Genomic DNA, 24,709 nt, shown 5'->3' with positions numbered 1-24,709 from the left:
ATCTCTTCTCTCCCTCTTTGCCTGATATATTCTTGAGACTTTAGGTCTCCAGTTAAATGTCACTTCCGGGCATCCCCTATTAGAATGTGAGTTTGGTGAGGGCAGTGACCTTGTCTGTCTTGTTCATTGCTGAATCCCCAGCATCAAGAGAATACTTGATACCCAGGAGGTACTCAGTGAAGATTCGCTGAATGAAGGAATAATAAATAAGGCCGTGTTACCCGCAGCATGTTATATTGGAGAGCTTCCAGCAGGGTAGCAGGACCTAGTCCCCATCTTTGTGCATGTTGCCGCACATGGTCCGGGTGTATTACGTGCCAACATCCTCACCATGGGTGGCATCTGTGGTCCGACAGCCAGTGTTCCTTGGCTTATGGCTGTTTATTCTTTTTTTTTTTTTTTTTTTGAGATTAAAGTATTATAAGGAAAATACACAGCAAAACAGAGCTGGAAAATGGTATGGGTAGAAAGAAAAAAATCACAAAAGAAGCTGCTCAGTTACCAAATGAGCTGTTTAAACATGGCTTCCTGCTGTGAAGGAGAGTGATTTAACCCTTATTTTCCCACCTTTCCTGATTCAAAAAAATCTGCTCTTAGGGCTGGGCCCCAGGAGCCCTATTTTCCAATCTGTTCTCTTCCTGGAGTTTGGGAAAGGTTATATGGTTCTCAGGCTTTCAAGATACAGAAGACAATACGGAGAAGGAAAGGATGTTCTAGCCCTTTGGTCCAGTGTTATCCCCAGCCCTATCCCTCAGTATTTGTTGATGCCAAAGAGACGAACCCCGTGGAATTGGGGTAACTTAGGCAGCAGTACGCTAAGCAATGAGGCTGTGTTGATGAAGTGAGCAGCATCATACTTGGTGTAGAAGCAGGCCAGGAGGTAGAGTATAATAGGAGAGCTGCTGAGGAATTGGTGGGAAGAGGTAAATTGGAGCCCGTAGTCCATCTGTTCCCAGTGTGTCAGTAGCTGAGCCTTCCCTTGGTCAGGGGTCTCCAGGGGTGGCCCTTTCACTGTATGTAAGAAGACATACATAGCCAAGCTATGGATGACGTTGGTCAGGGTCCAGACAACAGGTATGCTGAAGAAGGGGATGCTGAGTAGAACCACATGCAGCAGTCCTACCAAGATGATGTAGGCCAGCCAGATGCCCCGGCTATTCATCACGCGAGTGTTGGGGTTTACTTCGCTGTGTGCCACCCCCACATTCATCCTGCGGCTTCCCCAGTTATGGCTGTTTATTCTTGTGCCTCTTCGCTGGTCTTTATCCTTTTAGAATCTCCAGCTCATTTTGTACACAGTGGCCAAAAGGCTACATCTTTCTAGCCCACATATTGATCTCATCCCACCCCTGTTCAGAAACCTTTGACTCCCCAGTGCCCTCAGAATCAAGTCCAAGCTCCTCGGGTACACCTTTAAGCTCATTGGCCTCTGGACTTCTTTCCACACGTGCTACCTGTTCTCTGCTTGGTCTCTTTTCCTTTCTGGACTACTTGATGAGATACTGCTTGTCCCAACATCAGGAGTCACTTCATTGAAGAAATAATAAAAATTTGAGCTCCCTCTTTAGACTGTGATCTTTTACATGCATTATTTTGAAGCCTGGCAACAGTCCTTTTTGTAACTAGTAACCCCATTTTACCAGTGAGAAGACAGGCTCAGAGAGATTAAAGGACTTGCCCAAGGTCATATAGCCAAGAGGGTCATATAGGTTGTTTGTCTAGCTTTTGAATTTGTCCTCTGTCTACTCCTTGTTGACTTTTCTGTCCTCTATGCAAAACGAATTATTCCTTCACATGTCTGGAGGATGCTTTTACGAGGCCTTTATCTTACAGTGTCTGTTCACTTTGTTTTCCCACCAGACTGAGAGCTCCTTGAGCACCCACTGTGGTCCATAGCGACTACCACAGGGCTTGGCATAGATCCAGCCTTTATGGAATGATCCAAAAGAATCCTAGCATCTAGAATCATAGAAACCTGCTCTTTTCACATTGGTAGAATATTAAATGCTTTTTAAAAAAAGATTTTATTTTTTTTTAAAGATTTATTTATTCATGAGACACACAGAGAGGCAGAGACATAGGCAGAGGGAGAAGCAGGCTCCCTGTGGAGAGCCCGATGATGTGGGACTTGATTCCCGGACTTGGGATCACATCCTGAGCCGAAGGCAGATGCTCAACCACTGAGCCACCCAGGTATCCCATCTTAATTTTAGAGCGAGTGCACCATCAGGGGGTGGGGGGAGGTGCAGAGGGAGAGGGAGGGGAAAGAATCTCAAGTAGACTCAAGACCATGTGGAGCTCTCCCGATAAGCTCTCTCCCGTGAGCTCTCTCACGTCCCGATAATGACGTGATCCGAAACCAAGAGTTAGATGCTTAACTGACTGACCTGCCAGAGCACCCCAGTGCTTTGGATTTTTGAACCATGGAATTTTAAAAACGACTGCCTGACTTAACCCCCGTATTGAGCAGGGACCCCTTAGCTACATGGCCATTTTTCTGTAACTCTTGAATCCATGTTTGGATGAGATGGCCGTGGCCTTGAGGATGGGCTTCTTACAGCTGGTGTTCTGGGGGTGATGGCACTGAGAATGTGTGCCATGGTGGTGTGACACTGTATCTTCCCTCATCCTTGCATATCATCACCGAGGACCCTTCTGGGCCTAGCTTGTCCCTGGCATCCAACTCCAGTCACATTTCTGCTCACACATTCAGACTGGGACACGGAAGATCAGGCTGTGATTTTCGTCTGACATCTCAGAGCAAGAGCTATCCCTTTGGTGGGATGTCATTGGGAGCCAAGGGACAAGGGGCTGGAAGGACAGCTATTCCTTTCATGGAAACAGAAGCTTCACTAGCCAGTGGACCCCAGTGAGAACAAGTGACACTTTTTGGCAGGTGGATGTGCTCTATGAGCATATTGTAGACTCTGAAGTCAGAAGGGAAGAAAGGCTTTCGAGAATCTATTTTATTCTGTTTAAAAAATAAATTACTTTTTTTTTTAGAGAGTGTATGAGTGGGTTGGGGAGATCAGAGTGAGAGGGAGAGAGTCTGAAGCAGGCTTCGTGGCCAGCACGGAGCCCAATCTCATGACTCCGAGATCATGATCTGAGCTGAAATCAAGAGCCAGAGGCTTAACCAACTGAGCCACCCAGGTGCCCCTATTTTGTTCTAAATAGATGTATTAAGGATCTTCTAGACACCTGTCTGCATGATAAGTGCTGGTGGGAGACAGTAATAATAGCTTTCATTCTTTAGAATTTACTGTTCTAGGCACTGTACTATAAGCACTTAACATGTATAATCTCATTTAAACCTCCCAACATTGGGATGCCTGGATGGCTCAGTAGTTGAGCGCCTCCCTTCAGCCCAGGGCATGATCCTGGAGTCCCAGGATCGAGTCTCACGTCAGGCTTCCTACATGGAGGCTGCTTCTCTCTCTGTCTGTGTTTCTGCCTCTCTCTCTCTCTTTCTCTCTCATGAATAAATAAATAAAATCTTAAAAAAAAAAATAAACCTCCCAACATCCCTGTGAGGTGTGTGTATTTATCCCACCTTACAAAGGAGAAAACTGAGGTTTTCAGAAATTGCTTTGGAAGCCAACAGTGGTAGTAAATGAGGAAACACAGATTGAACCATTTGACTCCTAGGCCCAAATTCCAACCACCATCTTAAATGTTCCCGCTCTCCTCAAAAATTGACAAATGGCTTGGAGAGATTATGTATATGGAAATTCATGCCTCCTCCAGACTGTCCACAAACATCTTAGAAAGGTTGATGTTACAATAATAGTAATGATAATATTGCCTCCTCTTTGCAGAAAGCTCTAGAACTTACAAAGTACATTCAGAAGATTGTGGAATAGTGGGAAAAGCAGGAAATGAATGTGTCAGACCCACCCAGCCAGATTTGATTCCCAGATCCTCTTGGTTGTGTGACTTAGGGAGGTCACAGCCCCTTTCTGGGGTCCACATTCTATAACATTAATTCATTCACCTCATCAGCCCAGAGAGACGCAGGACCCCAAGAAGGGCAATGATTTGGCCAAGATCCCCTAGGGAGGTAGGGGCAGAGCCTACTTGTTTCTGGACACTGCCAGTGTGATTTCCATTTGGGGAGGTGGGGAGTAAGAACTTTGGGCAGCTCTTTGGGAAAACATGATAATCCCTTCTCCCTCAACACCTCCATTTCTGGGGGGAGTACTAAGAGATTTAAACTTTGATCCCTGGCAAGGAAAAAACTTTCAGGTGGTACTTTAGGCCCACCTTTGCCCCCTGGACTAGAGCCAGAGCTGTTGGTGGTGCTAAGATGCTTCCTGGGTGTGATTCTCTCCACCCAACAAAAGTAACCCTTGATAGCTGGAACCAGATTGCTTCTTCTGTGGCCAGGACCACAGACTGCCAGAGGATTGGGCAAGCCACTTAATCTCACGCCTCATGGCCTCCATGTAAAATAGGAACAATGCTGGGTTATTACATGAGATTATAAATGAGATTATGAGGTTATAAATGGATTAAGAATGTTTAAATGCTTGGAATAGGCCTGGCATATGGTAAGTGATTTGGTCATTTTAAAGTTTTTGAGTTTCAGTTTCCCAGTCCCTAAAGTAGGGATGATGTTATTGACCTTACAGAGTTGTAGGGAAGATTCCTTGGAATACTTATTTTTTTAAATAAATTAATTTTTTTTATTGGTGTTCAATTTACCAACATACAGAATAACACCCAGTGCTCATCCCGTCAAGTGTCCCCCCTCAGTGCCTGTCACCCCCCCCACCCCCCGCCCTCCTCCCTTTCCACCACCCCCAGTTCATTTCCCAGAGTTAGGAGTCTTTATGTTCTGTCTCCCTTTCTGATATTTCCCACACATTTCTTCTCCCTTCCCTTATATTCCCTTTCACTATTATTTATATTCCCCAAATGAATGAGAACATACACAGTTTGTCCTTCTCCGATTGACTTACTGCACTCAGCATAATACCCTCCAGTTCCATCCACGTTGAAGCAAATGGTGGGTATTTGTCATTTCTAATGGCTGAGTAATATTCCACTGTATACATAGACCACATCTCCTTTATCCATTCATCTTTCGATGGACACCAAGGCTCCTTCCACAGTTTGGCTATTGTGGACATTGCTGCTAGAAACATCGGGGTGCAGGTGTCCCGGCGTTTCATTGCATCTGAATCTTTGGGGTAAATCCCCAGCAGTGCAATTGCTGGGTCGTAGGGCAGGTCTATTTTTAACTCTTTGAGGAACCTCCACACAGTTTTCCAGAGTGGCTGCACCAGTTCACATTCCCACCAACAGTGTAAGAGGGTTCCCTTTTCTCCGCATCCTCTCCAACATTTGTTGTTTCCTGCCTTGTTAATTTTCCCCATTCTCCCTGGTGTGAGGTGGTATCTCATTGTGGTTTTGATTTATATTTCCCTGATGGCAAGTGATGCAGAGCATTTTCTCATGTGCGTGTTGGCGTATGTCTTCCTCTGTGAGATTTCTCTTCATGTCTTTTGCCCATTTCATGATTGGATTGTTTGTTTCTTTGGTGTTGAGTTTAAGAAGTTCTTTATAGATCTTGGAAACTAGCCCTTCCCTTTATCTGATATGTCATTTGCAAATATCTTCTCCCATTCTGTAGGTTGTCTTTTAGTTTTGTTGACTGTATCCTTTGCTGTGCAAAAGCTTCTTATCTTGATGAAGTCCCAATAGTTCATTTTTGCTTTTGTTTCTTTTGCCTTCGTGGATGTATCTTGCAAGAAGTTACTGTGGCCAAGTTCAAAAAGGGTGTTGCCTGTGTTCTCCTCTAGGATTTTGATGGAATCTTGTCTCACATTTAGATCTTTCATCCATTTTGAGTTTATCTTTGAGTATGGTGAAAGAGAGTGGTCCAGTTTCATTCTTCTGCATGTGGATGTCCAATTTCCTTGGAATACTTATTAATAAAAATTGTAATAATATTGATAGCCAATATTTATTGAATTTTTCTATGGGCTTGGCATTGTTCTAAGAGCTTTATATGAATTAGCCTGTTGAATCTGCATAACACTTTTTTCTTTTTTTAAGATTTATTTATTTGAGGGATGCCTGGGTGGCTCAGCGGTTGGGCGTCTGCCTTTGGCTCAGGGCGTGATCCTGGAGTCCCACATGGGGCTCCTTTCATGGAGCCTGGCTTCTCCCTCTGCCTGTGTTTCTGCCTCTCTGTGATTCTCATGGATGAATAAATTCAAAAGATTTATTTGAGAGAGCACACTTGCCAGTGGGCAGGGTGGGTAGGGGATGGGGGAGGTAGAAGGAGATGGAGAATCTCCAGCAGACTCCCTACTGAATGCACAGCCTGACATAGGGCTTGATTTCATGACCCTGATGAGATAAACCTTGAGTTGGATACTCAGCTGATTGAGCTACCCAGGTGCCCCAATCTAAGTCTTTTTTTTAAAAGATTTTATTTATTAGTTTGTGAGAGAGAGAGAGAGAGAGAGAGAGAGAGAAGCAGAGGCACAGACAGAGGGAGAAGCAGGCTTCCTGCAGGGAAGCCTGATGCAGAACTTGATCGTGACCCTGGGATCACGATCTGAGCCAAAGGCAGACGCTCAAACACTGAACCATCCAGGTACCCTGCCTCTAAGCGTCTTAATAAAAATCCTTACATGATTCCCATTTTACAAATGAGAAAATCAGGTTAAGTGACTTGCCCAAAGTCACATGAGGAAAGAGTGATGTCAAGATTTGAGCCTGGTGGTGGCAGTCACTACCTTATAGGCCCTTGGGTGCCAGCACACTGTCTCTGGTATTTATGTATGTATGTATGTATGTATGTATTTATTTATTTATTTTAAAGATTTAATTTATTTATTCATGAGAGACACAGGCGGAGAGAGAAACAGGCTCTGTGCAGGGAGCTGAGTGCGGGACTTGATCCCAGGTCTCCAGGATCATACCCTGGGCTGAAGGTGGCGCTAAACCGCTGAGCCACCTGGGCTGCCCTCTGGTATTTATTTAAAATAATATCTAGTTTAATCCTCATAACAACCCTACAGGGATGGTATTATTATCCTATTTATCTTCATATTGTAGCTGAAGATACTGGAATTCAGAAAGGTAGGTGATCTTCCTGAGAGTAGCCAGCATGAGTTTGTGACATCAGCATTCAGGACCTGCTTTTGCTCTGATCCTGATTGGGGGATTTCCACCTTCTTTCAGCATTTATCCAATACAAGGAGCATTCACCTTCTATGGCATTTCGGACTTCAGCCATTGGGAAACTCTCCCTTAGGACAAGCTGCCCCCTTTGAGCCTCTGGGCCCCAGGGATTTCATAGAGTTCCATCTTACAGTTAGCAACACAAGTCTTTATTTCCTCCTCCCCCAGATATGGTTCCTCCAACTGGCTGTAGACATGCAATGTCCCTCCCATGGGTCAGAGATCAGATCTGGCCCATCTACAGCGAGAGATGTCATCTTCTGTCCTGGGCACCCACATCCTATTGACCATAACCCTCAGCCTCAGCCTGGCAGTGATGGAAACTCCAGGTGAGATCAACATTCAGGATGTTGACTTTTTGAGTGGAAGTAAAGTGGTTTGTGGTTTCAGAGATGAGCTCCAGATACACTCTAATCCCTACCCTCTCCTGTTTGGGGAAATCAAACTCCCCTGGGTTTCTCAGGGTTCTGGTAAAAAGCTCTAGTAGCTTCCTGAGACTTTCAATATCCTGAGGGTAAAATCTGTAGTCATTTGTGTTGTCAGTTGCTCTGATCCAAAAGAATAATAAAACTTATCTCTTCCTCAGGGGCCTAAATGATTATAGCCTGTACAAGGTTCCTAGGTTAAGCCCAAAGGTGCCAGGAAGCCTGGGGTAGCTTCCTAAATGGGCCAACAGGCAACATGTAAGAGCCTCATGTTTAAGAAGAAATGAGCTTCAGAACCTGGAGACAAGCCCAAAGACTTGTCATATTTAGAGTTTACTCATGCTTTTGAAATGCAATTCATTGTTTATCTAGACGCTGCTTTGGGATTTAACATTATTAGAAGGAATGGGAGGTTCAGTTCATAAATACAACTTTTGTATGTAAATACAAGAATGCTCTGCTTTTTCTCCTCAAAGTCTGCATTTTCCTAGGATTTTGATCAAGCACATGAGAGTTAATCTATATTTCACCGAGACTTAATAAGACCATCTTTCATATTAATCAATTATAAGATCATCAAGATGATAGAGCTGTGCTGTCCTATGTTTTTTATTTTTTTTAAAGACTTATTTATTTATTTATTCATGAGAGACACAGACTGAGAGAGGCAGAGACACAGGCAGAGGGAGAAGCAGACTCCATGCAGGGAGCCTGATGGGGGACTTGATCCTGGATCCCGGGATCACGACCTGAGGCAAAGGCAGGCGCCCAACCGCTGAGCCATCCAGGAGTCCCCGCTGTCCTATTTGATAGCTACTATAAATATGCAGCTCTTGAGCACGTGCAATGAGGCTAGTCTAAAATGAGATGTACTCTAAGTATAATATACATACCTGATTTCAAAGACTTAGTATGAAAGCATGTAAAATATTTCATTAATAATTTTTTTAAAGTAAGCTCTATGCTCAACATGGCGCTTGAATTTATGACTCCGAGATCCAGAGTCGTATGGTTTACCCACTGAGCCAGCCAGGCACCCCACATTAATAATTTTCATATTGATTACATGTCAAATGATAATATTTTGGATACATTGGGTTAAATGAAATACATTCTTGAAATAAAAAACAAAAACAAAAGCAAAAACCCAAAGATTTGAGCTGAGGTGTGTAGGGAGCTACCTGGCTCCTGCAGAGATTTAGTTACTTGCCAAAGAGTTGGAGTGAGAAGATCTTTAAGCAGGGGAGTGGAACAGGTGCTTTCTTCTCTTTGATAAGCAGGGAAAGGAAGTCTCCCTTGTTGCTCACCTCTAGGGTGTCTGGCTACCCTCATGGGGCAGTTAATTTGGCTCTCATACTATCATCCTAGGGCACAGGGAGCCAGATGTTTACTTTTTGCTAGGAGAGATTGAATAAGTCTGTCTTTGATCCAGAACACCTCGTGTGCACATTTGGGATAAAGTTAATAAAAATGAACATCAAAACCCAAGAGAGGCAAAAAAAAGAGTCCAAAGAGGGAGATTATGACTGAAACCTAAGCAGAACCTCAGAATGTGATGGAGGGAGGGAGAAATGGACAAATCCAGGGAAAGGCTAAGAAAGTGTGTCTGAGAGGCCAAAAGAGAAGAACCCAGTGAGCTTGTGTGTTTATTCATTCACTGAGTATTTTTTGAGCACCTGCAGTGTGCGCATGCTTTATTCTAAGTTGGAGACAAGCAGTGTACAAAATTTATATATTCTGGTAGGAGAGATCAGTAAAAAAAAAAAAGCAATAAGTAAAATATTGCTTGTCAGATGTTAATAAATGTTATAGGAAAAATAGAGCAGGGAAAGGAGATGTGAGAGTTAAAATCAGGGAGTTAGGAAAAGCCTCACTGAAAAGGTGACCCCGGGTAAAGATTGGAGGGAGAATAGGATGGGAACCATGTTTGAAGGAGTGTTCCAGGTGCCGGGGTGGGGGGGGGGCAGGGGGAGGACAAGTCCGAAGGCCAAGGCTGGAGTTGGAGTGAGCAGGTGGGGAGGGCTGAGAGGAGAATGAGCTCAGCTTCAGTAGGGACTCGTAGGCCACAGTGAGGACTTTGGTTTTCATCCTGAGTACAGTTTAAACTGAGATTTGAAGGCTAAGCATGTAAAAGCCCAAAGCTCTCAGGGCAGAATCAGCTTCTGGGCTACAGGCTATGGGTTCAGTCCCTTCATTTATTCATCTGTCCCTCTATCACTCATTTCCCAAGCACTTAGGGAGGCCCACTTTGCCCCAGGGTCTGTGCTGGGCACTGGAGAGACCTTCCCCTCAACTTTGGGAGGCAGAAAACCTTTCAGAGTGGGCTGAGATCCTGTCCGCCTGCAGGTGGAGCTGGTACTGTCAGTGTGACCTGGGAGAGCCATAAACTTGGGGAATAAGTGGGTGACAAGCTGGGGAAGGGCCACAGGCAGGGAAGGGGGAGGCTGGGGAATGTGGAGGTGGGGGTGAGGGAGAAAGGAGAGACTCCTCCTAAACGTTTCTGTCTTTTCTGTGGTATGGGAGGCCCTGTCTTCCCGCTTGTTGTGATTTCTGGCTCCAGGCTGAGCAAGGGAGGGGACAGTGTGATGGGCCAGGACAGGTGGCCTTGACATGTGATGCTTGCCCGCTGACCACTCAGTCTTCACTTTTAGAACGGTTTCCAGAAGTGATGGCAAAGTGTGGGCAGGACAACTAAATATAGTCCTGGGGCCAGGGCTCAGTCTGGGAGGGTCTATCTACTATTCACTCTGTGCTTCCACCCGTGGTGTCCACTGCTGGCTTCGTCTGTGAGTCCCCTGCCCTTGCTCTGAGCTTGCTGCTTGTCCTTTGCCTGTCTTCCCTAAGGCTAGGCTTGACCTTGAGTGGGCCTCCTGGGAGTCTCTTTTTGCCCAAGATCTCCAAACAGCCCTGTGAGTCCTGTGGGTCCTGTGGCCCTGGAGATGTGGGGGAGGGGAGGCCTGGGGATCCTGGAGAGGTAGGAGGGTAGCTGGCGGGGGCTCTGGGGAATTTGAGGCAGGGGCTGCGGCCTGAGGCTGAGCCAGGGGAAAGTCAGTGGTTAAGACCACACCCTGGACTCGTGTTTAGGAATTGGGTTTGAGACAAGGTCCCCCTTAGCCGCTATTTTGGGGGCTGGGGCTGAGAAATGCAGCTGATACTTCTTTGGGGATGGAAACCGAGTCCCCCTTTCCTCTTGGCCAGAACCAGAGCCCCTTTCTGTCTGAGACGTGACTTCATTATAGGCTGGGGATCCTCCCAATCTGGTCCGGCCCGGGGCTAGTTCGTGGCTCCGCTGAGCCTCCCTGACGGGCCTCTCCTCCACCCAGGTCCACCATGTCGGCCGCGCCGGGCCTCCTGCACCAGGAGCTGTCCTGCCCGCTCTGCCTGCAGCTGTTTGACGCGCCGGTGACCGCCGAGTGCGGCCACAGTTTCTGCCGCGCCTGCCTGAGCCGCGTGGCTGGGGAGCCGGCGGCGGACGGCACCGTGCCCTGCCCGTGCTGCCAGGCACTCACGCGGCCACAGGCGCTCAGCACCAACCAGCAGCTGGCGCGCCTGGTGGAGGGGCTGGCGCAGGTGCCGCAGGGCCACTGCGAGGAGCACCTAGACCCGCTCAGCATCTACTGCGAGCAGGATCGAGCGCTCGTGTGCGGCGTGTGCGCCTCGCTGGGCTCGCACCGCGGCCACCGCCTGCTGCCCGCCGCCGAAGCCCATGCGCGCCTCAAGGTGCGGGATCGCGGCCTGCGGCGGAGGGGGGGGCGGTGGGACCGGATTGTTGGCCGCAGCGGGGTCGGGCCGCTCTTGGGGTCGCCGCGTGGACCTGGATTCGGAGCTTCTGGGCCCGGGCGCCTGGAGGTGCGGGGAACTCCAGGGGGCGGGGCGAGGCCGCTCGGGAATGGGGACTGGCCAGCGGAAGGCGGAGTCTGGCGGAGAGGCCAGCCTGGAACAGGGACTCAGGGGCGGGCGCTGGGGAACCCGAGCGGCCGGAGATGCGGGGGCCGCGGCCTGCGGGCAGAGCGCGCTGAGCCGGGAGGAGAACACGTGCCTGCGGCCGGGCGCGGGCGAGCAGCTGGGCGGAGGCTCCGGAGGCTGGGACTAGAGGGGCAGTGTTTGGGGTCGGGCGGCCGCCAGGCTGCTTCGCTGAGGTCCACGTTCTGCTCCGAGCCGCAGAATTGGCTTGTGTAGGTCCGAGGGGCACAACGTCCAGCGGGGAGGGCAAGGCCGGCCTGGCGACGCACCTCCGTGAGCATGCCCAGGTTGGCACCGCGACCCAGAGCCAGGCTGCTTTTCTGGATGGGGCTGGAAGTCTGGAACGCTTCCAGAGCCCACACACAGTGGTGCGCACCCCAAGGTTCGTGGTTCCCACGGGGGCCCAGAAGAGACACCCAGGCATTAGCAAATAGAGACGCAGACACACGCCGGCTCGCCCAGGTCAGACGTGTGGCAAATCACACGCAGTTGCTGCAGGAGAGTATGAGTCTAACACAGGCCCAGGAAGGTCCATCAGGGAGCATTTGTTGGGCTTCGGAACAATAAACGACAGGTGTGGGGGCGGGAGGAGGCGGGCTCTAGAGGGGGGGGGGCGCTAGGGACTAACCCCCGGGGTGGAGCTGCCCTCCTCTTCTCCCGAATAGGTGGGTTGTGCTTCAGCGGGTTATCTTTACCCAGGAACATCAGCGTTGCCCTGCTCTTCTGCTTGACCCCCCCCCCCCCAAAGAGGGCATGTCATTGTCCTCAAGCTGGTATTTGAGGCCCCCGGACTCCCCCCACGGGGACCCAGACTCAGCGACCCTCCCCCTCCTGCCTTGCCCAGTCCTGCCTAGGCCAGTTGGTGGTCTCCCAGACCAGTGTAGGAGATTCCTCTTCCCAGGAGCTTTCCCAACCCAGGCTCACCTATGCTGGTAACCCCAGAACTCCCAATCTGGTCCCGAGAGAGAGAGAGAGAGAGAGAGAGAGAGAGAGAGAGAGAGAGATCTGCGAAGAGGGAATAGAGTCTATGACATGGAACAGAGCACCAGGTGACCCAGGAGCCTTGAGGGGGCAGGTGGGGCAGGATACTTTCTGCCAGGATCTGCATTTAGTCCAATCCTAAACCGCAGGGAGGCGCCGGCAGGAATTCTGAAGAAGGGACCCAGGAAGGATCTGAAGGAGGAGACGGAAGGCTGGGGCGCCGCTGAATGCCTGGGTCCTTGGCCACGAAGAGGGGGGCTGGGTCCAGAGACTGTGCACCAGGACTCGAGCAAGAGTGGTCGAACGGGATCTGCCGGGGGCGGGGGCCGGACGTGACCGCCTGAAACCTGCATGCCAGTGAGGCGCAGCAGACTGCTTTGGGGTCGCAGGCATAGTGGGTCGGGGGCTGCCGGAGCGGAGCGGCCCCCGCGCAACATTCTGAGAGCCTTTGTGCAGCGGCTCCGCCCCCAGCTTCAGTTTGAACTTCTGGAGCTCATCTGTGGTCAAGTCGATCCCCGCCGCGCCCCCTCCCCCAGCCCCTGCGCAGCCAGGAAGGCGTCATGCTTCTTCCTCATGGCTTAGCCCTGTCGCCCCAGAACCTCTGACGGCTCCATGCTGAGAACCACCAGGTCTGCCCTGTTCTGCGGCAGGCCGGGCGTGGCCCCAGAGGACGTCCCAGGAAGGAGCGTGACCTGGGGGCTGGCCAGGGGGCCATGACCCCAGTGGTGCAATCCTGGGGCTCCCGCTAAAACCGGGAATCATCCCCAGAGCCTAGAGGGTCTCTCAGTTTCCCTTAGGGGAGTGGGGGGAGGCCGCGGATTTGTCACACCACCAATGAAGTGAGGCAGACTGCTCCCATTCTGCCAAAGAGGAAGCTGAGGTTGGAAGGCACAGGGGTGGGACTGGAACCGTCTGATCATTTTTCCCTGCAATAGGATGGCTTTGTCAGGAGCTCTTAGGAGTTTCCCTACACCTGCATTCAGGATTCACAAACTGACAGGCCCAGGGTAGGATCCAGCCCACAAGTATGTTTGGTGACATAGCAGACTTTTCTTTTCTTTTCTTTTCTTTTCTTTTCTTTTCTTTTCTTTTTTCTTTTCTTTTCTTTCTTTCTTTCTTTTCTTTTCTTTTCTTCTTTCTTTTCTTCTTTCCTTTTTTGTAAGCTTTACCTCCAACCTGGGCTGGAACTCACCACCCAGAGTTCAAGAATCGCGTGCTCTATGGACTGAGCCAGCCAGGTGCCCCAACACAGCAGACATTATTAAATGGCCTGCCCCACAGCCCTTGGGTGTGCAGGAGGGTTGACTGGGGTGTTTTGCTATGGTTCTGCCTTTTTCTTTTTTTTTAAGATTTTATTTGAGAGAGAGAGAAGGAGAAAGAGAGAGAGGGAGAGAGAGAGAGAGATCATGAACAGAGGGGGAAGGACAGAGGGAGAAGCAGACTTTCTGCTGAACAGGGAGCCCAGTGTGGGACTTGGATCCCAGGACCCTGGCTGGGACCATGACCTGAGCCGAAGGCAGACTTAACCACCCAGGCACCCTATGGTTCTGCTTTTAAGGATGGGGTAAAGCCCAGGGAGAGGAGGAGGTTGCATTTCTTCTTCATACATTCTACACTCATCCAGAGAGGCCGCTGTGTGCCAGTGCTGTACCTCTCTGTTGGAGGACACCAAAGCACATTTGTGTTTGTCACTGTCACAAAGACCTGTGCCAGGGGTGCTAACTGCTGAGGGCATGGGACTGGGAAGGGAAGCCAGGGAGGACTTCCCTAAATAGACAATGGGAGGGTAAGTCATGCTAGACATTAGGACTAGTGCGAGCAAGGGCCTGGAGATCTGCACATGAGTTTGGGGAATGCTGAGATGCTCACCTGGCTGTAGGGGGAGCTAGCATTGAGGCTGAGCCAGAGAGGGTAAGTTTGGGGTGGGAGGTGTGGGAGGGATCAGCCCCATCACCTCTTTGTACCTCACCCCCCCCCAGACACAGCTGCCACAGCAGAAACTGCAGCTGCAGGAGGCATGTATGCGCAAGGAGAAGAGTGTGGCTCTGCTGGAGCATCAGCTCATGGAAGTGGAGGTGAGGGGCTCAGCACAGCAGGGCCTGGGGACTGGGCATGGGGCTGGGGGGCTCGCTCAGCCCAGTGCTTTTGCCTGTCTGCTCCCACAGGAGACGGTGCGTCAGTTCCGGGGGGCTGTGGGGGAGCAGCTGGGCAAGATGCGGGTGTTCCTGGCTGCACTGGAGGGCTCCTTGGACCGTGAGGCAGAACGTGTGCGGGGAGAGGCAGGGGTTGCCCTGCGGCGTGAGCTGGGGAGCCTGAACTCTTACCTGGAGCAGTTGCGGCAGATGGAGAAGGTGCTGGAGGAGGTGGCCGACAAGCCACAGACTGAGTTCCTCATGGTGAGCACTTGGATGACCTTCCCTCTCTGCTTCTCAGCCAGGGTTCAGGGCCTAGAGACCCCATCCCATTGTCAGACATGGACTTTGACATCCAGAGAGGGACAGGGACTAGGCCAGGTCGCACATCGAGGGAGACTGGGCCCCACGACTGCTGTTATGGTTGTTTAGGTTGTGCAGTTTAGGACAGTGCACAAGGACACTGAATCTAAGTGGCACCATTCATGTCACAGACGTTGTAGGTTTGTATATTTATTTGGACAGTCCTTCTACCGGGTGGAATTGGTCTCTTGAGGAAAGGGGGCATGTTATATAGTTCACACAGAGATAAAGGGCTAGGGTTGGCTTTACATTCTGGGTTTATTTTTGCTTTTCTGATTCTTTCTGGCCCCACACTTAGCATCCCCTGTGGTCCACCCATCCTCAGAAGTTCTCAGTGTCTCCTCTCCCTGCCTCACCTCCATTTCTCTCTCTCTCTTTCCAGAAATACTGCCTGGTGACCAGCAGGTGAGATCAAGGTGGTCTACCCCTTTTCCCAACTTGCTGTAGTCTTCAGGGACACTGGCTGGCTCACCCTCTAATCCCAGACAGCCTGTACACCCCCATTCTGTCCACTGCAATCTCCCTGCGTTTGTGTTGAGCACAGAAATGAACCTGAGCTGGTCCTCCTCCTCAGGGATCTCCCAGACTGGTGCTGGGGATGGATGTGGGTGGGGACACAGGCGTGAGTATGTGCTCTGTGCGGCTGCAGTCATGATGGGCAGGGTGTACTGGGCAGGCTTCCTAGAGGAGTGAACATTTATGTGGGGCGCTGGAGGAATGATGGGAATTGGTGAGGTGAAAAGTTGGGGGAAGAGGCCCTGTAGGCAGAGGGAAGAACCAATGCCAAGACTGGCAAGAGAGAGGGAAGATGAAGCCGGTGTGGTGGGTGAGGGCAGACAGAGGGCTATGGAGCTTGAATCTTATCCCCACAGAATGTTCTTCTTAAAAAAAAAAAAAAAAATTAGGGCACCTGGCTGGCTCAGTTGGTGGAGTGAGCGACTCTTGGTCTTGGGGTTGTGAGTTTGAGCCTCATGTTGGATGTAGAGATGACTTAATAAGTAAATACATTAAAAAAATTGTGGTAAAACGTACATGATGTAAAATTTGCCTTTTTAACCATTTTTTAAGTGTACGTTTTAAATTCGATGGTGTTAAGTACATTCATGCTGGTGTGCCACCATCATTGCCATCTCCAGAACATTTTTATCTTTCTGAACTGAAACTCCAACAGAGTTGTAAGCCAGGTTGTGATGCAGGAGAGAGCCTGGAACCCTACCACGACCCCTGTCCTCCTCTCTTTGGGGTTAACACCTCCTGCCCTGCCCCTACCCTATGCCTCCTCCAGGAAGTCCATCCACAGACAGCTCCCACTCCCCCACCCCCTGCCCCCAGGCTACAGAAGATCCTGGCAGAATCACCACCGCCTGCCCGTTTGGACATCCAGCTGCCTGTCATCTCAGATGACTTCAAATTCCAGGTGTGGAGGAAGATGTTCCGGGCTCTGATGCCAGGTACTGGGAGAAGCCACCTCTGGGTTCACGTTTGTAACTGTGTGGTTGAGGGCAGGTCCCAGCGACGTAATGGGGCCTCTCAGTCCCAGAAGTCATCAGAGAAGGTGCCCATTGCCCCTTTACCCTTGTCATCTGGGCTCAGAGAAGGACCTTGGAGGGCATGGGGCTTACGGGTGGGTGACTGATGTGGTGATGACTTTGCTTCCTGAAAGGAAAGCTGCTGCTGCTGCTGGCAAGCAGGGGAGGCTGGGGTCTGGGGTTGAGCCTTGTGTGATCCTTGGTCAGTTCCTGCCCCATCTGGACAGCAGAGATGATAACGGAATTGGAGGCCGAGGATCTGCAGAGCTGGCACCTTGGGGACGGGCTGAGGCCAGGCACTGACTCTGGTGGCCCGGCTCTGGGGAGGCCCCTGAGAGCTCCGCCTCTGTTCCCTGAGAGCTAGGTCACAGTGAGGAGCCACAGGTTACAGAACTCTAGGACACCCGCACATGGCTGGTATAGCCCTGCCTGGGGGGAGGTGTGGGGGGAGGGGGCTCTGTTTTCCAAGGCAGGACTAACCCCAGCGAGAGATGGGCTCGAGACCGCTGAAGTCATACAGCAGAGTGAGGCAGGGGCCCGCCTAGGACTGGGCTTCCTGTCTCTCCTGCTTTGTGACCGGGGCCTCAGCTACGGACTTAAATGCTCACATGGCCCTAATCCTCCCTACTTGGAAGGAGGCAGTTATGGCCTCGTTTTCCAGCTGAGCCGGCTGAAGCTCGGAGAGGTACAGGCTTTGGGCCAAGCCAGTAAGCAGAGAGGGATTCACCTCCTCGGGCTGCGTGTGTGGGGGGTGGTTAGAGCAGACCCGCAGTCCCCTCAGCTCGTTGGGAGAAGCTTGCAAGGGTGTAGCCACGCAGGGCCTCACCACTTCCCCTGCTGGCAGTTACGAAGGAGCTGACCTTTGACCCGAGCTCTGCGCACCCGAGCCTGGTGCTGTCTCCCTCGGGCCGCCGCGTGGAGTGCTCGGACCAGAAGGCGCCGCCGGCCGGGGAGGATCCGTGCCAGTTCGACAAGGCCGTGGCGGTGGTGGCGCAGCAGGTGCTGTCCGACGGCGAGCACTACTGGGAGGTGCAGGTGGGCGAGAAGCCGCGCTGGGCCCTCGGCGTGATCGCGGCCCAGGCCAGCCGCCGCGGCCGGCTGCACGCCGTCCCCTCGCAGGGCCTCTGGCTGCTCGGGCTGCGGGACGGCAAGATCCTGGAGGCGCACGTCGAAGCCAAGGAGCCGCGCGCGCTGCGCACCCCGGAAAGGCGGCCCACGCGCATCGGGATCTACCTAAGCTTCGGCGATGGAGTCCTCTCCTTTTATGATGCCAGTGACCCCGACGCCCTCGAGCTGCTCTTTGCCTTCCACGAGCGCCTGCCCGGGCCCGTGTACCCCTTCTTCGACGTATGCTGGCACGACAAGGGCAAAAATGCTCAGCCGCTGCTGCTCGTGGGGCCTGATGGCGAGGAGGCTTGAGCCGCAGGCTGGGCTGGGGAGGGGTGTGGGGTCCTGCAGGCCTGGAAGGAGATGGGGGCAGGCATGGGTTGCCAGGGCTGAAGACAGGGCCAAGGGGTTGGGGACTGGAGACTCCAAGAGTTCTGAGAAGTTGGGGGTGGAGTTTGTGGGGAACAGAGCTCTAAGGTCAGGTCAGTGAGATAGTCCCAGTTTGGGAACCAGGAGGCCCAAGGGTTCCAGGAAGAAATTGAAATTGAGGGAAGGAGTGAAAAGGGTCAGGGGTCTAGTGGGGAAGAACTCTGTCGAGCAAGGAGCCCCTTCAGCCTCACGTCTCCTCCTTCTTGGCGGCCTTGGAACAGGGGATCCAGACTCAACCATATGGAAAGATCTTTCCCTTAGCAGTTCTCCAACCTGGGCGTGCATCCACACAGCTTTTTCAAAGCATGTCATGGTGACTTGTTAAAGCAGAGTGCTAATTTCTGGTTCACTGGGTCTGGGGGCAGACCAAACCTTTTGCTTTCCTAGCAAGTTCCTGGGGACATGCTGTTGCTGCGGGTTACAAGTGAGATCACCTGGAGAACCATGGCCTTAAGGCACCACAGTCTGCTCTGGGGGCTCTCTGTTACATAGACTCACTTATCAGATAGCTATCAGCTCTCAGGAGTAGAAAACCCACACTATCTTCTTCTGGAGATTCAACACCCATTTAAAAACTGCCAGAGCCCATGTGCTGAGTGAATAAACTGACCTCCAACTACTTCCCTTTGCCTCTGGAGTATATGTTTACTGAGTGTCTTGGACATCGAAGAAATCCCCCAAGTTGCCAACCAAGAGAGAGAGCCTGATGCTAATCCCAGGACGGGCCCTGCTGCTTGTGGAGAATAGAAGGCTCCCCCCCATGCCCAACCGGCTCCTCTTGCTCTCTGGGGATGGCCCCTCACTGCCTACTCACTGGTTCACACCTTCTTTGGTTTTAGCTCAAAGACACATTTCTTGGGCTCTGGAGTAACCACTGAGGCCCAGAGTGAGAGTCCCTCTTCATTAGCAGGAGAGGCCTTTGGGAACTCAGGGAGGTGGGACTGGAGGCTGTTGCCCCTCCTGTCCTGGGAGAAGATGATGGTGTGGGGCCATTAGCTCTCCCTTGTAGGGGATGCAGCTGCTGATGTGTGCAAGGGCCTGGAGACTCCTGGAAACAGATGCCTATATGGGAATCTTCTTGGGAGATAGAATGAAAAGAAGGCATGGGTGGGGTAGAAAGGCCTCAAGATCTGGCTGGGGGACATTCCTTGCTGCCTTTCCTGAAGAATAGCTCTGGGACACCCAAAAGAGGATTAATTTGAGAAGCTGTTTCATGCTAGAAAGTAAAGGGTTGATTGGATGTAAAATCCAGCAGCATTGATAGAGACAATTATATATAGAGATTCTATTAAATCTGTGTGAAGGGACAAATCACCTATCTGTGGGCCTTGTAACCTCCTTCTTGTCCACCTGGTTTTCAGTCTTGACTCATCCCATCTTTCCAAAAACATGAATGTGCTCATAGGATCCAGTTGCTCAAAACTTGCAACAACCCCTGGTTGCCTGCAGGAGAAAGCCCTAGATCTTTGGTTCAGCATTTGAGATCCCCTTCTCTTCCCCAGCCTCTTCCTGTGGCCCTGCCCTGCATCCATGTACACTCTGGACCCACTTAACTCTTGGGCTCCCTGCACTGCTGCCACATAAGTCTCTGTCACAGATTTTTTTTTTTTTTTTTGCCTCCGGCTCATCCCACAGGAGTTTCCCTAAGCACCACTGTCTCCTGTCCTCTCTAGATCCCAGAGCATCCTTACAAGGGGCATCCCAATGCACTCCTTGTAAGGGCCTGGCGGTGTCCGAGGGCCCAGCACCCCTTCCTGAGGAACTGCATACTCTGAGAAACAGGTGCCAAGGCAGCGCTATGTGTGCGAGGGTTTTGTGACAGAAGATGCCCACGTGGGAGCAAATGGGGCTGTCACATTGTGATGCCAGTCTGACCCCAAGTGAGGAGGGAGGGGGGGGAGGGAAGGTTGGGGGCAAGTGATCCTGACAGTGGTGGGGATATTTATTTATTTATTTATTTATTTAAACATTTATTTTTATTGGTGTTCAATTTGCCAACATATAGAATAACACCCAGTGCTCATCCCATCAAATGCCCCCCTCAGTGCCCATCACCCAGTCACCCCCACCCCCTGCCCACCTCCCCTTCCACCACCCCTAGTTCGTTTCCCAGAGTTAGGAGTCTCTCATGTCCTGTCTCCCTTTCTGATATTTCCCACTCATTTTTTTCTCCTTTCCACTTTATTTGTGGTGGGGACTTTTTTTTACCAGCTGCCTGTGCAGGGAGCACTGTGTGTCCCCAGTGTGGGCCTACCTTTGTGTCCCCATCCACCCACGGCAGCTTGCTTGCACCGACGTGGGGGTAGATCTCATGGTTCTTTAGCTGCTGCCCTGTCTTTGCCCCCCTTTGTTGGAGTTCTATCAGGAAGATTTCTTTCCACGGCTACCGCTGCAGGTTCTTTCAACAGAAGGTTACCTTGGCTTGAGCTGTGTGCCCTGAGGGGAGCAACTCTGTGAGCTGACCTCAGGCTGACAGAGTGAGAGGGGAGTCCCTGAGGCAAAGGCTGTCATGATGGGGCAACTTTGTCTAGTCAGAGTGTTCTTTGTTGGATGGTGGCCGTCTGACCCTTCCGAGGCTTATGAGGCCCACAGATAGGCCCATCTGAATCTCCCTGGTGATGTAGGAAGCTGAAATGGGAACACAGAACTGGGTCCCTCCAGCACTTGTGTCTCCAAAGACCACAGTCTTCTCCTTTAGTACTTTCCCCTCATGGAGACTCTGGGAACCCAGAGCAACTGGCTGCTGAGAGGTTTCCTATGCCTTCTGACTTTCTTGTATACAAGAACACACTGGCACCTGCCAGTGCTACACTGCCAGCAAAATTCTTTGTTAAGAGCTTGTTATTTGATATCTCATTTGTCCTCATAGAGCTAGGCCTCACAATGACTAATGCCACTATGAGGCTGTGTTGCCTATTTAAAAAAATTATTTATTTCTTTATTTGAGGGAGAGAGAGAGAGCGAGAGAGAGCGAGAGAGAGAGAGAGAGAGAGAGAGAGAGAGAGAAAGAGAGAAAGAGAGGAACAGAAAGAGAGAGAGTGCTTGAGCACATGAGCAGGGTATGGGGGTGGGCAGAAGGAGAGGGAGAAGCAGACTCCCTTCTGAGCAGGGAGCCCCAAAGTGGGGTGATCCTAGGACCCTGAGATCATGACCTGAGCTGAAGGCTGACCCTTAACCAACTGAGCTACCCAGGTGTCCTGGCTCTGTTGCCTCTTTCCCTGAGGTTCAAGGAATCCCTGGGAACATGATGGTATGGCTGTGAATGACCTGAATCCACAGGTGCATGATGCATCTTGGAGTATCAGCTTTACACCAAGATTATTATTATTCTTGGTGGTGAGAAAGTTGTATTATTCTTGGTGGTGAGAAAATAAGTAAACATTGCAAACACTCATATTAAAACAAATGTATTATGGAGTATAGAATTTGCATGAATTTTTGAGTTTAAACCAGAGATGTCCACAAACTTTTGCATTTGTACTAGCTGTTTGGATCTAGACTTCTAGACCCTCAGGGATATGGATTCCTAAAATTATTTTAAAAAAATGAAAAAAAAATGCACAAATACACTTAATAAGATCTTACAGATAAGGGGAAGTTCTCTGACCAGGTTTCCCTCCCCTCCCCATTCCTAATTTCTTCTCTTTCTCCCTCATCAGAAATAATGTCTGTTGTCAGTTTGGTGAGTAGTTTTCCAAAGCTTCCTATACATAGGAAATAGAAAATATGTAGTATTATATTTTACTTCCTATATAAATGATTTCATACTCTACATGAATATGACATATTCTACAACATACCTTTTTCATTTATTCATATAGTTAGGAGATCTATCTGGGTTACTTTGTAGTATGTACCTCCTCCTTTTATTTTTTTTTAAAGATTTTTTTAAAGTTATTTTTTTTAAGATTTTATTTATTTATTCATGAGAGAGAGAGAGAAGAGACAGAGACACAGGTGAGAGGGAGAAGCAGGCTCCATGCAGAGAGCCCAACGTGGGACTCGATCCTGGGTCCTCAAGATCAGGCCCTGGGCTGAAGGCAGCGCTAAACCGCTGAGCCACCAGGGCTGCCCCTGCCTTCTCCTTTTAAAACTGCTGTGCTGTATTCCACTATATGAATGTGCCATTTCTTACTTAATCATTCTCTCTCTTTTTTTAAAAAAAAATATTTTATTTATTTATTCATGTGAGACACAGAGAGAGAGAGAGGCAAAGACAGGCAGAGGGAGAAGCAGGCTTCCCAAGAGGAGCCCCATGCAGGACTCAATTCTGGGACCCTGGGATCATGACCTAAGCCAAAGGCAGATGCTCAACCACTGAGCCACTCAGGTGCCCTTAAAAGTGTATTAATTAAATACTACAAGCAGTAATGTGGGTATGACAAATATAAAAAGGACATGTGGCTGTGGCAAAAACTGTGAAGGTGGTATGTGAATAAATGAAGTCTGGAAACACTTTTTAAGGTATTTGAAATATTTTGGGAGGTTCTCTTTCAAGTAGAAGTGGCAATGTGGGTGGAGGGGGTCTATGGGGATGACCAGGTGTTGGGGGAATGGGTCATCTTTCTTCTCCAGGTCTCAGTGCCATCTGTGGTGAGAAGGAGCTGGCCTAGAGTTTTCTGAGATCCAACTGTTCTTTGCTTGGGTTTCCCTGAAGCAAATCTTAAGATCCCAGGGAAAGCAGACTTACTCATGAAGTGCAAGAAACGCCCACAGGCTGTGGGGAAGCGAGCCAGGGAGCCAGGGAAGGTGCCTTATGAAGCAGGTTAGCACTGTGGGGAGTGGCACCGAGAACATCTGAGAAACAGTGGAAAGCGCTCCTGCATCCCACATGCGGTTAAAGAATCTGGGCATTCAGACCCTGACTTCTGTCTGCCCCTGGTAGAGGGTGACCCTAAGGGGGGACAATTCCCCTGCAGTTGTTGCCTGCTTTTTGCAAGGGTAGGTCACCTTCTGAGACTTGGGAGAAAGGCAATCAGGGAGAAGCAGCTACGGTGGTGATAAATCCTGGTGCACGGAAATGTGAGGCCTCTGGGACCAGCCAGCTTCAGTCACACCCTCCAGCTCTGACTAGCTTAAAGATTTACTTATTGACTTGAGTGGGGGAGGGGCAGTTGGAGAGGGAGGGAATCTCAAGCAGACTCCCTGCTGAGCTTGATCTTACCACCCTGAGATCATGAGTTGAAATCAACAGTTGGACGCTTAACTGACTGAGCCACCTGGTGCCCCCAACTCTGACTGGCTTAGAGTCTCTGTGGTTGGAGGTTCCTGAGAAAATGGAAGCAGTGAGAGGGCTGGATGTGGGCTTAGTTCCTGGATGTGAGCAAGACAGAAGAGGAGAGGCAGGAGGACTTGTGGAGCTGGTCTGGGAGGAACACAGTAGCAAAGCAGGTCCCTGGATGCTTCCCGTTGCAGCTGAGCTACCCCTGTTGTAAAAGCCAAGTTACACTCTCTGGCCTGCCCCTGGGTGTTGGGGAGTAAACATTCTGAGCCTGGAGAAGGGAGTGTTTAGGTGACTTATTTTGTCACCAGGCTTCACTCTATTTCTTCAGGTATTGAAGGCAGAATGGTTTTCCCAAGAATAATTAGGGGCTAGGCCAGAATGTCTGAGTTTCTGGGTGGGGGGCACACACGGGGGAGGAAGAAGGGAGGTTGGAGGGGCAGATGTTGGGTTTAGGGATATCAGGAAATGGGCTCAGCACTGGTTCTATAAGAGAGAGGAACTGGAGAAGAATGAAGGCCAGACCCAGGGTCCTGGAAGCAGAAGTGGGTGGGGAGTTAGGAAGTGAGGCCCTGGAGGATGTCGTGAGGGGTGAGGTTTACTCTCTTGTTGGGAAAGTCTGGAAGCCTTTTGCCTGAGATGCTTGTTGTGCTTCGCCTCTCAATCTGTATCTAATCATTATTCCTGTCTTTTATGTTTTTAAAATATTTTATTCATTTGAGAGGCACTTGCGAGAAAGAGAATGAATAGGTGGAGAGGCACAGGGAGAGGGAGAAGCAGACTCCCCACTGAGCAGGGAGCCCCTGTTGCAGGGCTTGATCCCCGGACCCCGAGATCATGATCTAAGACCGTTAACTGACGGAGCCACCCAGTTGCCCCTCATTCTTCCTGTCTTAATCGGAACTTCAGCAATGATTTGGCCAGATTGCTCATTTTACTGGTGAGGAAACTGAGCTAGCCACAGGAATTAGTTTCCAAAGCAATGTGGCAAGTTAGTGGCAGAACAAAGGCCAGGAGCTTTCTTTCCCAACTCCTGGAGATATTACTCCCATGTTGGAAGTATAAGATCCCTGGTGCAGAAACCATGTACCATACTTTGTTGTTAAACTTCAGGTGCACAGATTTGAATTACGTGCAATGCTTCATTTGTACAGTATCATCATTTAGCCTTTAAATGCCCCTCTTGTGTTCTGTTACCTATTTATTATAAAATCTGAGCAACCATGAATTCGATATCTGACCCAACAAGTAGATTATTTCAAAGAACTCACTCCTGGATAGATTTCTCCCCTCTCTCCAGAGGTGACCATTCACCTGGATTTGAGTTTTTCATTTTTCCTGCTCCTTCTTTTAATTATCGCA

At 50.2% G+C, this 24,709-nt stretch overlaps 1 protein-coding gene and 1 pseudogene across 4 annotated transcripts; one reads left to right on the top strand and one right to left on the bottom strand.

Annotated features, from left to right (window-relative positions):
* Positions 1–663: 663 nt before the first annotated feature.
* Positions 664–1,220, bottom strand: LOC112929366 (ORM1-like protein 2 pseudogene; annotated as a pseudogene).
* Positions 1,221–10,264: 9,044 nt separating this feature from the next.
* On the top strand, positions 10,265–18,745 carry TRIM72 (tripartite motif containing 72). 4 transcript variants are annotated; one of them, XM_072753427.1, is made up of 7 exons: positions 10,265–10,408; positions 10,946–11,342; positions 14,546–14,641; positions 14,732–14,962; positions 15,444–15,466; positions 16,394–16,512; positions 17,435–18,745. In XM_072753427.1, exons 2-7 carry the CDS (start codon positions 10,953–10,955, stop codon positions 18,007–18,009), a joined length of 1,434 nt encoding a protein of 477 aa, XP_072609528.1. In that variant the 5' UTR covers positions 10,265–10,408; positions 10,946–10,952; the 3' UTR covers positions 18,010–18,745. The 4 variants fall into 4 exon arrangements, with proteins under 4 accessions (XP_072609528.1, XP_025867205.1, XP_072609529.1 ...); XM_026011420.2 differs by having other exon boundaries at positions 10,266–10,531; XM_072753428.1 differs by having other exon boundaries at positions 10,346–10,408; positions 10,946–11,471.
* Positions 18,746–24,709: the final 5,964 nt, after the last annotated feature.

The sequence above is a fragment of the Vulpes vulpes genome, chromosome 3, assembly GCF_048418805.1.
Source record: "Vulpes vulpes isolate BD-2025 chromosome 3, VulVul3, whole genome shotgun sequence".
In the NCBI taxonomy this organism is placed as follows: domain Eukaryota; kingdom Metazoa; phylum Chordata; class Mammalia; order Carnivora; family Canidae; genus Vulpes; species Vulpes vulpes.
Note: the sequence above shows the minus strand (reverse complement) of the source record. Positions and strands in the feature narration are given on the sequence as shown.